Below are 16,989 nucleotides of genomic sequence, written 5' to 3' on the forward strand. Positions count from 1 at the left end.
ATCATCATATCATGTTACCAACCCATATGGTTGGAGTGGACTAGGTTCTTTTAAGTATGTGCATTAGTTGTCTAACTGCCTAGACTGCCACAGTGCTAGAAGGTATGTTTTATGGGTATGTATGTATGTGTATGTGTATATATATACACACATACACACACACACATACACATACACATACACACACACACACACACATACATTTTATGGGTATATTTAGTGAGACAGAGAGGAGATGGAAAATGGTAATTTATCTTTGTGTTGCCCATTTTAGAGTTTCAACAAGAATGACAGTTGTTCCCAGTACTCTTCAGCCATTAAAAAGCAATACTGAAGAAGCTTGTTATTCCCAAAATATCATAGATGGTAAGGATACTGAAGCCCATTCTACAAAGATAAAACTGTTATATATGGGTTGCCCGCAAAGATAGTTAAGTTCTCATATGAATGAAAGTTTTGCAATAGATTTCCAACTTCATCTCAGTAGCTCAAGCTACATATTTAATGAAAGTTTCATCAGAAATTCTGTCCAACACTAAAATCTGAGTTTCTTTAAACTATATGAGAATACTGTATGAAAAAATATGGAACTGTATTAAGTCAGTGTTAATGATCAAAGATAAATTTATAAGGTTAATTACTTAGATTTCCAAAAGTACATCAGGTTTTATCACTCTTGGCTTTTAAGTCTTGCTATGGTTTCAAATGGCTCTTGTTTACTAAAATGAGTGTAAGTGCTACACTGCAAGCATTGAAATAGTGACCTATATACAAGTTGAGGTATTAAAGATACGGGTCATAGATAGTCCTCAGTATACTTGCCCTCTTCTGGAGAATTGTGAAGGGAGAGTGTAGTAAAACATCATGGACAGAGGAATCAAACCTTGTTTGAATCATTGACCTGGCATCTAATACCTCTGTTGTCTTTGGCAAATTATCAAACTTCTCTAAACTTGCCCCATAGGTGTAAAGATTTACTCTTAGCAACTTTCAAATATGCAATACAGTATTTTTAACTACAGTCATCATGCTGTACATTACATTCCCATGACTTACGTTTGTAACTGCGAGTTTGTAACTTTTGACCACCTTCACCCATATGGCACATCCCCCACCCTCTGACAACCACCAATCTGTTCTCTGTATCTACGAGCTTGTTTGTGTGTGTGTGTGTGTGTGTGTGTTGTTTTGTTTTAATTCAGTATATATGTGAGATCATATGGTATTGTCTGTGTCTGATGTATTCCTGTTCCATTGATTTGTGTGTGTTTTTCTGCCAATGCCATTCTGTTTTGATTGTAGGATAGTTTGATATCAGGGTGTGTGACACATCTTTGTTCTTTTTTCTTAGGATTGCTTTGGCTATGCGGGGTCTTTTGGTCCCATACAAGTTGAGCACTTTTTGTTCTATTTCTGTGAAAAAATGCCATTGGGTTTTGATAAATATTGCATTCATTTTGTATATTGCTTTAGGGAATATGGACATTTTAATGATGCTAAATCTTCCCATCCATGAGCATGAACTATTTATTTGAGTCATCTTTAATTTCCTTCAATATTTTATAGTTTTCATTGTACAGGTCTTTTACCTCCATTCTTAAATTTATTCCTAGTGTTTTGTTTATTGCAGCTATAAATTGGATTGTTTTCTTCATTTCTAATAGTTCATTGTTTGTATATAGAAACACAAGTTTTTGTATATTGACTTTTTTTTTACCCTGCAGTATTAATGAATTTATTAGTCCTAACAGGTTTTGGTAGTCTTCAGGATTTTCTATAGTATGTTGAAGAATAAAAGTGGCGTGAATGGCCATCTTTGTCTTATTCCTGAAAAGCTTTCAGCTTTTCACCACTCAGTATATGATAGCAGACTTGTTTATATATAGCCTTTTGTTATGTTGAGAGTTTTTATCCTAAATGGACGTTGAATTTTGTGAAATCCTTTTTCTGCATCTATTGAAATATGACGTTTATCCTTTTAATGTGGTGTATCACATTGATTTGCATATAGTAAACCACCCTGACATCGCTGGAATAAATACCACTTGATCGCGGTGTGTAATTCTTTGAACGTACTTTCGTATTTCATTTCCTAATTATTTTGCTGAGAATTTTTGTACCTATGTTCATCAGGATATTAGCCTCTAAATTTTGTTTTCTTCTGATGTCCTTGTCTGATTTTGGTGTCAGGATAGTGCTGAATTCATAAAATGAGTTTGAAAAGATTGATATGTATTCTTTGATTTCTAGATTGGCCTATTGTTCAGTAGCATGTTTTTTAATCTCCACATATTTGTGAACTTTCCAGTTTTCTCTTGTAATTGATTTCTAGTGTCATACCATTGTGGTTGGGAAATTTGCTTGATATGATTTTAGATGTGTAAAACTTGTTTTGTGGCCTAATATATATCATCTATCCTTAAGAATGTTGAAAAAAAAATGTATGTGCACTTAAGAAAAATGTGTTTTCTGTTGCTTTTGGATGGAATATTTTATATATATATCACTTAAGGCTGATTTTGTCTGTTAATCTATCCATCCAAGTAAGTATGGTCTTGAAATCTCCGAGATATATATATATATATATATATATATACTCCTATATTGAGTGCATGTATGTATATATTTAGTTAGTTATTTATTCTTGAAGTCTGTCTTGGCTGATATAAGTAGAGCTACTCTGTTTCCTTTTGGTTTCCACATGTATGGTGTACCTTTTTCCATAAGTTTCAGTTTGTGTGCGTCCTTCTCAAGTGAGTCTTTTGATTGGAAAGTTCACGTTTAAAGTAAATATTGGTATGCACTCATTGCTATTGCTTTGCTGGCTGTTATCAATTCTCTGTTGCTTCTCTTATGGTTTGATGACTGTTGGTATGCTTAGCTTTCTTTCTCATTATCATTGTGTATATATTGTACGTTTTGCTTTGTGACTGCCATGAGGCTAACATACAATAATTTATACTTTTATAAAAATGTCTTTACTCTCCCACCAAACACAAATTTTATGGGGTTTGTTTTTTGTTTTATCCTCGTCCAAGGATATGTTTGATTTTTAGAGAGAAAAACATCGATGTTAGTTGCCTCCCACACATGCCTGACCGGGGATCAAATCTGCAGCCTTTTGGTGTATGGGACGGCGCTCAAACCAACTGAGCACAAATACTGCTTCCACCAGCTTCCATCCCTGAGAGCAACTCCATATGCTTTCTCAGAAAGACTGGGGTGTGTAGTAACTTGTAGGTGGTGACCTCTAGAACCAAACCTTCCAGACTGTTCCCTGGGCAACAGCTATAAAAACCAGGACACGAGATGCTGGTGCTTTGCAGCTCCAGAGAGGGAGAGCTTAAACATGGTGCCTGCCAGTAAGAGGAGGAAAAATGGCACCTATCATTTAGAATCAGAAACTCCATATTCTAGTTCACAACACATACATAAGTGACTTGCAGGGTGTTTTCATCTGAATTAAGATGGTGAAAACTATTCTATAAGGCTGTTTATCATTAAATAACATATTCATTATGTTGCCTTTCTTACAAATATTAGGATTAGTATTAACATTTAACTAATCCTAATAATAAACACGGGATTTTCAAGTCTAGCTCTGCTACATACTAAGTATAACTTGGGCAAATTATTCTTTAAGCTTCAGGTTCCCCCAGAGGTAAATGGAGATTATAGTTGCTTTCACCCCCATAAGCTTGCAGATTTAAGGTATATAGAGGATTTAGGTCAGAGAGACACTCAGTAAATGGCTGCTATTTTTATAAAATCATAAGTAATGTGAACTTAATGTTGGTTTGATACCAATGAAATATCCATTAGTTAAGTGTTTACAATAAATCATTTTAATCCTTTGCCTGTTATTATTTATAAGCAAAAATTCTAGGTGGAAAAATAGGCAATTCGTTCAGGGGAAACATGAAAATCATCTTCAAAAGCCTAAAATGTTAAATAAAAGTAAATCTAGATTTAATCTATTTGATTTTGGAGAACAGAATCAAGGGGAAATTTATAGGAGAAACTTGAAGAGGTAATAAGCACCCCGTCCACCACCAGAAGATTCCAATAGTGGCTGGATGTCCAGATACAGGCACACCGTGGAGACTTTGCAAGTTCAATTCCAGACCACCACAGCAGAGAGCTTTGCAGTCTTTTTTATAAACTGAAGGCAAAACCCTCTACCAGCAAAAAGGGCAACATGTGTGAAGCTCGATACAATGAGGTTTGCCTGTATCTGAGATACTATAGAAAAGATTTCTGCAGAATATTGAACCATATGAGTTGTAAGATCCCCTTTAAGATGCTATGACTTTGTTACAAAGAGTTCTTTTTTAACTATCATGATTTACATCTACAGCAGAGCAATAAACAACATGAAATTATACTGTTTTGCAGAAACTTTTTCATGTTCCTCTCGATACACGTATTTACCTTCCACTCACATGATGGCAATAGTTGAAAGCAGTGTCCTTTAATGGAACACCTGCTGCTTCCTTACCTGTAGAACTTCCTCCCAGGTAAACCAAGGGGATCGATGAATGCTCTTTCCAGGAGCATCAGCTGGTCATTCACAATTCTCACTGCCATGGGACTTGGAGAACAAGAAACAGATCATTACACTCCTACCAGGGAGCCATATTTAAAAATATTAAGTAAGGATAAGGCTGACCATAATTTGAGTAGCAGTGATTTAGCGCTGAATGCTTTAAAATAGCAGGGCAACTTTACATTGGAAACTTACTTGTTAAGATCCACTTCTGTAAGTCTTCTGTGGAAATCTGAAGCAGCCTCTGAGAAGTTTTGTACAGCAGAAAATAAGGCGTCTTTCCAAAGCAGAAAAGCAAGAGGGAAATAAGTATAAGCGCTTCATCTTTCAGAGGTTCGCTTTCCTGCCCTCCCATTCCAGGTTGAGATGACTGAATAATATTGAAACCATTTTTATACCGAGCCTCTGGCAGAGCCATGGAAATTGTTTAAAGTATTGTAACAAAGAAAGTGTCAGACAGAAAATGGCTAAATTGATTCTTAAGAAAATAACTTTAAAGAATCTAGGGAATATATAATTCACATGCTACTAAGGACAGTAAGCCCTCACTTCACATCATTGATAGGTACTATAACTTTAAGCAAGGCAACATATAATGAAACCAGTTTTACCACAGGCTAATTGATAAAAACTAGACTTAAGGTCCACAGGCATTTATCTATGTTTTAATGAAACAACATTATTAGAGGACCTACTGTGTAGTACATTCAGTTTAAGTATATTCAATATAAAAACAAGGTTTATTTAAGCCCTAGATATTCTATAAACTTTCATTTTTGTTGCTGTTTTAAACCATGTATAAATCTAATAGATATGGGCACTAAGGACCGGGTTGAAGAAGAAATTTCAAAAGAAGCATAGAAATCAAGATAGATGAGAACTGAATGTGTTGCTGGGATTTGGTGACAGGTGAATGAAACTTTGGCAAGAGCAATTTCACTACAATAGTAGGAACATGAAGACAGTGCAGTGGTTTGGTTAATGGGAGGTAAAGAACTGGAGGTGGGGAGTGTAAATCATCCATTTCTTAAGACATTTGAGGGACTATTTTTTTCCCTGGCACTAAATGAAAAATTTTGATTGTGAAGTAGGGCACATCAGGAGAGGAAATGTTTTTAAGATAGAAGAGATTATAATAATGTTTAACATTGATAAAGAATCACTAATATGAGATGGAAAATTTGGAAATATGGGGAGGAAGGTATTAATTAAGGACTAGGTCCTAGCTGTATGGTTTCTCTTATCAATTTGACTTATACAAATTGATAAAAGATAATTTGCCAAGAGGAAATCCGGGCATTTAGGTAGAGAACTGGATGCTGGATAGCCATGGATCTATGGATATCCATCTTGCTGTAGGCCCTGCTATGTCTATATTTTGTCTCTTATGTCTAAACACAATTTTCTGGTTTTGCTTCATTTATTTCTAGATCTTAGTACCTGCTGCTCATCAGAACTTTCTGAAGAATACTAATTCTTATGTAATAATATTCAAAAGTCATTACTGACCTTTGTGCTTCTAAGGTAGTACTTTCTGTGTATCTTTATAATAACTTGTCCCTTGCATTTTGTCTTCTTCCCCACATGAGACTTTAAGCTCTGAGGACAATGTCTTAAACATCCATATGTAGTCCAGGAAATAATAATACTTGGTACACAATAGGCATTCAGTACAAATTTGATAATTACATTATATACTCATAAATACTCTCAGCATAGTAAACCAGTAATAATAGGTAACATTTATGAGCATTAAGTGTCAGTCACCATTGTTTCTGTGTCAACTGAATCTCCACAGCAATCTTGGAAACATCGTATATTGTTTTACCATTTCACTCATAAGAAAATTGACAACACACAGGGCTCAAGTAACTTTCCCAAGGTCACACTGAATAAATAATAGAGCCAATATATGAACCACACCAATGCTACTACACTGTTTCATCCATGTTTTGTAGAACAGCAACCACCAAATGGCCAGATGGACAATGAAAGAATGCTTAAAACTGTAAAAAAAAAAAAAAAAAAAAATCCCCCATGTAGACAAACATTAAAAGACATATGCAGTAATAGTTATGTATGTAGTGGAATTGGTTTTCTCTACTTTCCAATATTTGTGTGATGGTGTACTGCATCAATATATTAGTCTTATAACAGGAAAAGCCCAACATTTGTAGCACAACCTTTAGCAAAATGGATTCAGCCTATAAATACCAAATTAAATCAGTCTTTACTAGATGTTAAATTTTTTTTTTTCTAGAAGCCACAACTAATAAGTGAGGCAGGGATAAACTCTAGGATGATACAAAATATCTTAAACCTCTTACAGATTATAGAATACCTGCTCAGTCATTTCTTACCAAATGATACTCCATGGTCTTTCAATTGTTGGTCGTGTTTCTTGGATAAATTGTAGATACTTGTCGCATGGTTTTTCAAAGCTTTTGCATAGTCTTGAATATTGAAAGGAATGATTTGAGAGTCTGCAAGCTCATAAACCAGTGCGCCTCGTAATTGAGCCACAGAGAGCTGTTTTTTAAACGTAGGGTCATAAAAATTTTCTACCAATTCAAACGTCTCATAAATTGTATGGTATACCGGGTAGCTGCTGTACTTCTCTGTTTTCTAAAGAAAGGTTTGAGGTGGGGGTGGGAGGGGAGACCAAGTACAAACATTATATATTCAAATTGATTGCAGAAAATACAGCTATATGGCACTCTGAGTTTTATTGCAACGAAGCAAAAAAGTTACCATTCACTATATAATTCATGTAATCTTCATTCAAAATACTGCTTGGAAATTCTCCTTATTGTATTTCTGATAAGATTAAGGAGTTCATACTCCAGTTGCAAAGGAGCACACTTGACAGTTGGGAATGAAAGGTACTGGGCAGTTTAAGTTTAAGCTCCTTCCCTGTCTCCACAAACAGTGCATAACCAAATGCCATTTACCCTGTTTAAGTATTACTAAAATATTTTTTTTATTTCTTAGGTCTTCCTTAACTTTAGTTTTTACATATCTTCATTGCTATCAGGCTGTCATTTTCACTGCTTTTAGTTACCACTAAAAGGAATATCCTTCTGTCTAGTTGGTTTTAATCTGCATTGTCTTGGTAACTAGGTAACATTGTTCAGAATGATGACAGAGTATAAAAATGAAAGGGCAATGAAAGAGGTAAAGTATTAATGAGTATCACTATGCAAATGTATGCCTTTGAGTTATTCTACTTCATTCTTAGTTGTATTCTATATAAGCAAGATGTTATATTGCAAATATGATTTGAAAATTATTAAAATCTGACAAATCTACTCAGCTCCTGCCAATTTGCAAAGCTATACATTGCTTTTCTTCACTCTAAGATTCAGTGTGATTTATGATAATTTATAACATAGGCAAGCAAACATGTTTTATATTGGCATATTTAAGTACTTGCATATCATCAATGTGTTTGAATGGCGATCATGCAAACCAGGATCAAGTTAAAAATTCAAAGAAACCTGTTTTGTTGCCTATTCAAGAGCTTGGACGCAAATGACAGGCAGTATGGGAATGTGAAGAGAGGCTTGTAACAAAGAATCTTAGCTGCATTCCCTGTAACAGAAATGTTCTCCACCGGCACATTTTCTCCAGGAAAAGCACATCAAAACCTACCAGACTAGGAGCGTGAGATTTTCCAACAACGCCTGTGTCAGGAAAAGGATGTGAACTACTACTTAACACTGATCACTAGCTAAGTCCCTGACATTATTTGGTCAACTACTATAGCATTGAATAACTGGCAATGAAAATCACAAAACAACCCAAATTACTATCCAATCCATTTGCAAAGGGGCATGCAGTCTGTCTATCCCTGAAATTCTTTACAGGCCACATGTCCACCCAGTGCCTGTACCAAACAGTGAGATGACAGAATTCTTAACAAAAAAGATGTGGATGAGGTACTATGTATCCCAAATAAAATGGCTTACCCTATTCTTAGTGTAACGGGCTCTGCCTGACGCAATGCCAAGTCTCTGAAAATAAGCTTCAAAGTCGCTTCCAGATCCCAGCTTGTTGATTCTAGATGTAGAATATAAATACATACACATACAGAGAGAGAATGCATAAATAATACGAAGTTAAATAGATGAGGCAGTGAATCCCATCCCAAAAATAGAAGGAATTTAATGGCACATTTGTAGGATTTAGGAAAAGGTATATCACCCCAAGACACTTTGGTACTATCTGCTGGATGTTGGTGTGATGAACATAAAGCCCACAACCAGGGCTTAGCAATGCCACCAAAGACGGCAGTCTAGTGACTGCTGTCTTCCATATTTTCTGCATTTATGGTATTTGTTTAGAGGGGGAAACAAGATATGGTTCCTGCCCTCAGAATTATGGACTAATCAGAAAATAGCAATGAGGAAGTCTAATTACAGTATATTTCTTTGTATATAATTAAGAAACCACTATGCATATACATATGTTTTACATGTAATAATGTAATCACATGGAAAACGTCATAATAGAATATAAAATTACATATGCATGAAGAACCTAACTATATACTCCTTCTAAATCTAAATTTTTTTTTCTATTTAAGTATGTGAAACATTATAATGGAAACACATTTAAACTTTCACAGATGTATTTGGAATATGGAATGAAGCCATAAACCACATCATCTGCTACTTTTAGAAATAGCATTGAAGTAGAAAATATAAAATGAATTCAGGAAAACTGCTGTATGAGATGAACTAAGAAATACATTTATACTTAAAGTCTAAGTTGGTTAACAGGTATGATTAACAATTTGGTAGTTACTGATAATGCCCATTAATAAATTTAGAAACTAATAATCCATCATTTGTTTTTTAACTTCATCTTTATCATTTGAAGTTATAATGTTAAGTATTCAATACATGTCTAAATGAAATTTTATATAAGAATGCAAAATAATGCTTAATAATGGAGCAAACTAATCTTGACTAAAATCTTGTGAAACTAGATCGCCTCTCTACTGTGGGTTAAAAGACTTGGCTGTTCCGGCTGATCAGCACATCAAAGGCTGCACAGAGGAATCCTGTAGGTTTGTCTTGACTCAGATTGTTGGTGAGGCACCTACGCATTGCATGCCTGGGGAAAACAAGGGGCAGGGGGAATTCATAATCTATCCTGTGGTAGAAAATATACAAACAAGTAACTTACCTAGGAAGGTTTGTATTTTCAGAGGAAGGGTCCTTTTCCAACCAGCTTTCATAAAGAGATTTACCCTGAAAACCATCATCGGGGCTGGAGATCTGGAAAGAAATACTGGGAATTTGAAGCAGAAGCAACTAAATTTATGCCAACGTAAAACCACATGTTAACATCAACTTCTAACAATATGTATGTTGATGCAGAAAAATATGCTTTTGGAAATAAGAAAAATATCCAGCCCAAATTCTTGTATATGATGCCTGCCTATTGGTAATTTTGCCTAATAACTAGGATAAAGTTTTCTGCTTATTTTAGTAAATTTTTACATAGAGGTTCATATTTTTAATAAATGTCATTTGGCAATTTAAATTCCTTTTAATAGGAAGTACTGGGGGAGGGAATTAGATATAATATTTACTTTAGAGTAAATTGTTTTTGGGAAGAATTGCAAGAGTCCTTGGGCAACAGATCTAGGTTATGAAGCTGAGCTTGAAACTGTCACTATAAACCTTAGTTTTGTCACCAACCCTGGTGGTGGGTGAAGAGGAATGTTAGTTTAGAAAGTCTGATTATATTTTAGTAAAGCTGGGATTTGATGTGTCTACATAACCTCAGATTTCTATTTGGGAATATTAAGAGCCTCTGTGTATACATAAACATTTTTATTACCCTCATTAAAAGAATACTTACACACTTATACTTTGCTTTTCTTTGCTCTCAGAAAAAGCAAGGGCATGTGTTGGAAAAATGTGTTTGTGGAGTTAACATCTAACCATCTCTATTTTAGATCCATATTATCTATCACACGTTTTGGTTGAAGTTTGTTCATTTATAACTGCTTTGTTCAAAAATGGACCCAAGGCAGACCCTACTTATCAGCTCAGATACCTTTGGTGTCTTGCTTTAAACCCTAATGTTCTTACCTGTGGAAATGGGGAGAATGGTGCCCATCTCAACTTAATCATCTCTGCCGTCTTCTCTGGCCTTTATACAGAGTTGGTTATTCCCTCATCACCACATAGGAGGTCTTCAGCATACAGTCGAGTTACTGCACAGAGGCATCCCCTCCCTGCTAGCGTGCTACAGGGAAGTTCTGCTCATTTCCAGACAACTGCCTGGGATCTACTCAGCTCCTGCCAATTTGCAATAGCTGAGGTCCTGTTCCAGTTCCTACAATCTGCTTGGGTCAATTTCCCTGCAAAATTCTCTATTGTCTGGAATCAAGTCATCTCCGTCTCACACTAACCAGAACCCTGTCCGTTGGGCTCCCTGGATCAGATTTTTCTGTCTCGGCTATATGCACTGTCACAGTTGCTGTCCCTCCTCCATTGCATGGACATCTTGTCCCATTTCTTCTATCAGACGGAGGCTCTTAAGCTCAGCCCTCCCAGCCCGGCCAGTGTAGCTCAGTGGTTGAGCATCGACCTGTGAACCAGGAGACCATGGTTCTGTTCCTGGTCAAGGCCCAGGTTGTGGGCTCGATCCCCAATAAGGGGCGTGCAGGAATATGTTCTTCCCCTCCCTCTCCAAAATCAGTAAATATATATATTTTAAAATGGGGGTGGGGGGAAGCTCAGCCTCCCCACCACCTTACCTTATAACACACATTAGAGGTTGATAAGCTTGTAATCATCTGCTTACAAGAGAATAAGAGAGTCCTTTTTCTACTGAGTTTTGGTAGATTTGTCATGCTCCGTTTCTCACCATCTTCCCACAACGTACTTTGTGCTTAGGTCATACTGAGCTACCTCCGGGTCAGGAAGTATGTTCTTTCATCCACATCTTTTGAGAGATCTGTGTCCTCTGCTTACACCTTCTCCCTCACCTTCACATCCTTCCGTTCTACAGCCTAAGCATTAATTATTCTGTTAACATCCCCTGATGCTTCCCAACTTCCCCAGCTACCCTGGGACTTTAGGTTCTCTTCTGTAACTGTTCTTCATTGTATAGAGTATCCAATATTCCAGGGAACTGTAATTCCTCATTTATGGGTCTGTATCCTCTCTAGATTACAAAGTATTTGGATTCAGTGACCTTGTCATTTTATCATTGTTGCTGCTATAATTTATTTTATGGGACCTGGTAACTAGTAACCACTCAATAAATATTTGTTGAATGAATGAGCAGCCAAGGCAATCTCTGAACCAAGGCTTTTCCATTCCAGCTCAGCGGACACAATACAAACTTATTAGAACAGAGACGCTAGCAATGCTGTCATAATTGTACTGTCACATAGTGTATTAGAGATCTTTGTTCTGACTTATTTACACAAATCAGCTATGTCTGTCACCAGTTTAAAAATAAGTACAGCTAGTTAAAAACTTATTCGCTGTTCCATTCATCAGAAAACATAAGACAGATCTACTTGTGTACATACCTCTTTTGTCAGTTTATACACCAATTGGTAAAGAAGGGGTGTACAGTCAACTCTGAGAGTATAATTGCCTGAAAAATAAAGCAGAGTATTTTAATACTTTCCAATGAAATTCCAATCTATATTTAATTTTAACTTTATTTTCTAATTATAACTATACTAGGGGCCCGGTGCACGAAATTCGTGCACTGGGTGTGTGGGGGGGGGGGGAGTGTCCCTCAGCCCAGCTTGCCCCCTCTCACATACTGGGAGCCCTCAAAAGTTGACCCCCATCACCCTCCAATCGCAGGATCGGCCCCTTGCCCAGGCCTGATGCCTCTGGCCTAGGCGTCCGGCCCGGGCAGCGGGGACCCTCATTTCTCCCATCACTGGATCTGCCCCCAGCCCAGGCCTGATGCCTCGGCCAGAGGCATAGACCCCCATCACCCTCCGATTGCCTGATCGGCCCCTTGCCCAGGCCTGACGCCTCCGCCAGAGGTGTCAGGCTTGGACAGGGGACCCCCATCTCCCCCTGATCACTGGCTCTGGCCCCCACCCAGGCCAGAAGCCTCTGGCCCAGGAATCATGCCTGGGCAGGGGACCCCCATCTCCCTCTGATCGCTTGCTCCACTCCCCGCCCAAGCCTGACGCCTCTGACCCAGGCTTCTGGCCTGGGCAAGGGGACCATCATATCCCCCCAATCCCCGGCTCCGCTCCCGACCCAGGCCTGATGCCTTGGCCAGAGGAGTTGACCCTCATCACCCTCCGATCACCAATCACCGGATCGGCCCCTTGACCAGGCCTGAGGCCTCTGGCAGAGGTGTCAGGCCTGGGCAGGGGACCCCCAGCTCCCCGTGGTTGCAGGCTCCGCCCCTGCCCAGGCCTAACGCCTCTGGCCTAGGCGTCCGGCCCGGGCAGCGGGGATCCGCAGCTGCAGCGGCCCCGCGATCATGGGCTTCGCTTTAGGCCCAGGCAAGGGACCCCTAGCTCCCGGGACTGCCAGCTTCGACCATGCCCAGCTCCCATCGCTGGCTCCACCCCTACTTCCTGCTATCACTGGCCAGGGAGGCAAAGGCACCTGATTCTCTGATCATGGCTGGGGGGCAGGGCAAAGGCGGCCCCAGGGCCGCCTTTGCCCTGCCCCCCAGCCCTTAGCTCCCCCCTGGGTTTCTGATCACTGTCAGTGGCAGGGGGCTTCTTCCTGCTTTCCCTTTCGCCTCCCTGCATTGTGCCTACATATGCAAATTAACTGCCATCTTGTTGGCAGTTAACTGCCAATCTTAGTTGGCAGTTAATTTGCATATAGCCCTGATTAGCCAATGAAAAGGGTATTGTCGTACGCCAATTACCATTTTTCTCTTTTATTAGATAGGATAACAAATTTCAATGGGATCACTCCCTGGGAATTAAAAATAGGGTGGAGCCCTGGCCAGATGGTTGATTAGAGCATTGTCCTGATATGCCAAGGTTGTGGGTTCAATCCCCAGGCAGGGCACAAAAATCAACCAATGAATTAATAAGTGGAACAACAAATTGATCTCTCTCTCATGCTCCCCTTCTTTCTAAAAACCAATAAAAAAAATTTAGGCTGGAAATAGTTCTTCAGGAGCAAGAGAGACTGCAGTGCACTCTTCACAGAAGGTCTAAGTGGACTTTGGTGGCTAGGACAGCAGCTCCCATGTCATAAGGGTCATTAATGCAGTGTCTCTTAGAGGGTGTTTAGTGGGAAAAATATATATATAATGGTAAGGCTACAGCATTCATTCAATTAGTATATAGCAAGACATTAGACAACAGCATGTCTAGAGAGAGTGGAAGAGAGGGATAGAGACAGAGAAACTCGATGTGAGAAGGGCACATTGATTGGGTTGCCTCCCACATGCGCCCCAACCAGAGCTGGGGTAGAACCTGCACCAATGTACATGCCCTTGACCAGAGTCAAACCCTCGACCTTTCAGTCTGTGGGCCAACGTTCTAGCCACTGAGCCAAACCAGCTAGGACCAGAAAGTATTTCTGTGTGAAATATTCTATAAACCACCTCTTTTGAAATATTTTAGCCAAATTTTTTTAATACCTCTATAGGAAGGACGTAGTTAATACTGGAGTTTTAAACAGGAATCCAAATGGTAAATATTCTAAAGAAATTAGGCTTGATAGCTTAGTTATACATTAAATGTACCTTCAATTGATGAATCTGAGTTGACATAAGCGATGCTTCTCTCCTGGAGTGTTTTTGCATTCTCCTAAAATTGAAGCAAAGTTGTTACTTAATTCATAGTATTACAATTGTGGGAATGGAGACAAAATAAATGAGTATAAAAGTAGTCTGCAAATACTTTATGAATCAAATACCTATGCCTTTGACCATAATTTCTAAAAAATGCTGATAACTGGTTGGTTGACAACAACATAAATGAAATTAACACAAGTAAGAAAAAGATTATGCTGCTGTAGGTATTTATTTACAGCAATAGAGGCAGCCCCAGAGAAAAAGTACTTTCAAAGTGTGGTTCTTTGATTCCCTAAACCAGACAGAATATGAAGGGGCGAGGCTCCCAGATTCTGGGCCCCACCCCAGACCTAAGAATTGCTGAAAGCAAGGCCTGGAAATCTGTATTTTCCAAAAGGTGCCCTGGTAATCCTTACATGCACTGAAGTTTGAGATCCACTAATAATGGATACCCACATAAATGTATCATTTTAAGTGAAAAATAAGGAAGTACAAAAAAATTGAAAAATTGAAAATTTCATTTATTTTTTAAAGATAATTAGAAAATATGAACAAAAAAAGAGAAAGAGGAAGGCAGAACAAAACTAGAGGGAGAAAAGGAAGGACCTTTAGGACAAACACAAGACTGTTTCTGACTTTCTCCCTCCCCACAACCCCCAAGAAAGATTATGTTGAGAAGATGAATGTCACACACACGGGAATATGCGAGAGCACCCTTTACTTCTCTCTCACTGCCTTACTTATAAGAACTTACTATAATAAAAAAACATTTAAAGCTGTGAGAGGTCATGGCCCAGTGAGGACTGCCACTTCTCTGCACTGCCCACACAGGCCACACGCTAGTTACCTCTGCTGTGGGTAAATATAGGGTTGGAGTTTCCATTATAACAGTTACATTAGAAATAAGGAAGATTTTTTAATTAATTAAAGTATGCTGTTGAATATGATGAAAAATATGGTAGAAAACTAGAAACTGTTGAAATTATCTTTTCACCACATATTTAAATTAATGCAAAGCATAGTATTTTATATCTTAGGTTTCTTTGATCTTTATTTTAAGCTGCTAAAATTATAGAGACATGTATTTATGTATACATATATTCACATGAAATTACATATTTCTAAATGTAAACGACCTTAATAAAATTTGATTAATCTAAATAGTCAATTTTCAAAAAGCATGTTTGTCAAAGCAATGTAATAATAAAACTTTGTGATATAAAAATGAGTCAAAAGGATAAGTGATAGACCGGTAACTGTGTGTGTGATTTTACCCCCATACTGATTTGATTCATATTATTTTAAAGTAAAGTTAAGAGAAAGTGAGTCAGGAGGAAAGCATTTTAAGAACTAGAGTCAATGTCAAGAATTGTTTGACATGTTTCAAACAACCCTAGGAAATCTGGACTTATAAAAATACCTGGACTTATAAAAGATACACAGAGGAAAGTAGAGGGAGAGTAAGTGCTTATATAGTGCACATGCCTTCATAAGAATTGTGAGCTTACCTTGTACATTTAAGAACTTAGTTACTTGACAGAGAGGCTAAGGGGAAAAGATGAAAGAGGGCGGCCTAGGAGAGACACTAAAGGATAAAGCATTAAGAGCCAGTCACAAATGGAAATCATATCCAAAGAAAAATAAATCTCAGAAATTCTAAAGTAAGGCAGTTACCTAAAGTAATGCTATGTACAAAATTACCACATACTCAACAATCTGGCACTTCTGTGAATAGTAAAATATACATATGGTTGCAATTTTATATGGAGTCTATACATGTGAAATTATAATCAAAGTCAAGACATCTTAATAGAAACTCTTGTTTTCTTAGAAGAATTCCAAGGAAACATCAAACACTTGAAAAGTTACTCTAGAGATCTGTACGAGTTTTTAGATAAGTCAATTCACTTGTCAGAAACAGCTCACTAGTTTTGACTATTTTCTGAACTTAGGAGATTTTTAAGAGATTATTCTGTCTTGCCAAACTGATATGAAAATAAAAACAAACTCTAGTTCTTAAGTTCTCTTGAGACTTTCGACTTTCTTCAGATTAAAACCATATTAGGCAGTGGAATCTATTTGTGGACATCTGGAGGCACAGATACTTGTTCCCGGTTGACCAAGAAAATAAGAACTTGTTTACCTCAGCCCATTCTGTGGATCCCAGAAGTCCAAATTCTTCTGCATCCCAGCTGGCGAAAATGATAGTTCTCCGTGGTCTCCATCCTGTAATTATTGTTAACACACACGGTTAGGCACATTTGCCTAGAATGAAGGAGAGCGGTGTGTCACCTTGTGTCCTCACCCACCGAACATCACTTACCTCTACTCATCAGTTTCCCAAAACTCTGAGCAATTTCTTGTAAAGCAGCAGTGCCAGTGGTTGGGTCGATACTCCAAACACCCAGAATCCCGATGACCTCCCAGAATAACATACCTGTCTGGAAAAGAATGTGTTCAAAAGAACTACAACTTCGAATGCATTATAAATAGCTGTAATTTACATGTTTTTTAAAATAAATTTCCTCTTGCTTGAGTTACTCCATAGGAAAACATTAACGCTACAAGGGAGAGTCTTATTTTAGATCAGTACAAATATTTTTTCAAATGTAGTTGTTTTATATCAGCCAAAGAAAACATCAAATGTTGAGTAAAATGATCTCTCTCTTTAATGTTCG

At 37.9% G+C, this 16,989-nt stretch overlaps 1 protein-coding gene across 1 annotated transcript in view; it reads right to left on the reverse strand.

Moving 5' to 3' along the window:
* The window catches only part of NAALAD2 (N-acetylated alpha-linked acidic dipeptidase 2), a 44,158-nt gene that overhangs the window by 484 nt on the left and 26,685 nt on the right, over positions 1-16,989 (reverse strand). Inside the window, 10 exon segments of the mRNA XM_059708166.1 lie at positions 4,499-4,591; positions 4,742-4,823; positions 6,907-7,171; positions 8,515-8,605; positions 9,737-9,828; positions 12,105-12,172; positions 14,261-14,324; positions 16,455-16,537; positions 16,635-16,708; positions 16,710-16,748. Of these exon segments, the coding sequence (XP_059564149.1) occupies positions 4,499-4,591; positions 4,742-4,823; positions 6,907-7,171; positions 8,515-8,605; positions 9,737-9,828; positions 12,105-12,172; positions 14,261-14,324; positions 16,455-16,537; positions 16,635-16,708; positions 16,710-16,748 (951 nt within the window).

The sequence above is a fragment of the Myotis daubentonii genome, chromosome 9, assembly GCF_963259705.1.
Source record: "Myotis daubentonii chromosome 9, mMyoDau2.1, whole genome shotgun sequence".
NCBI lineage: Eukaryota > Metazoa > Chordata > Mammalia > Chiroptera > Vespertilionidae > Myotis > Myotis daubentonii.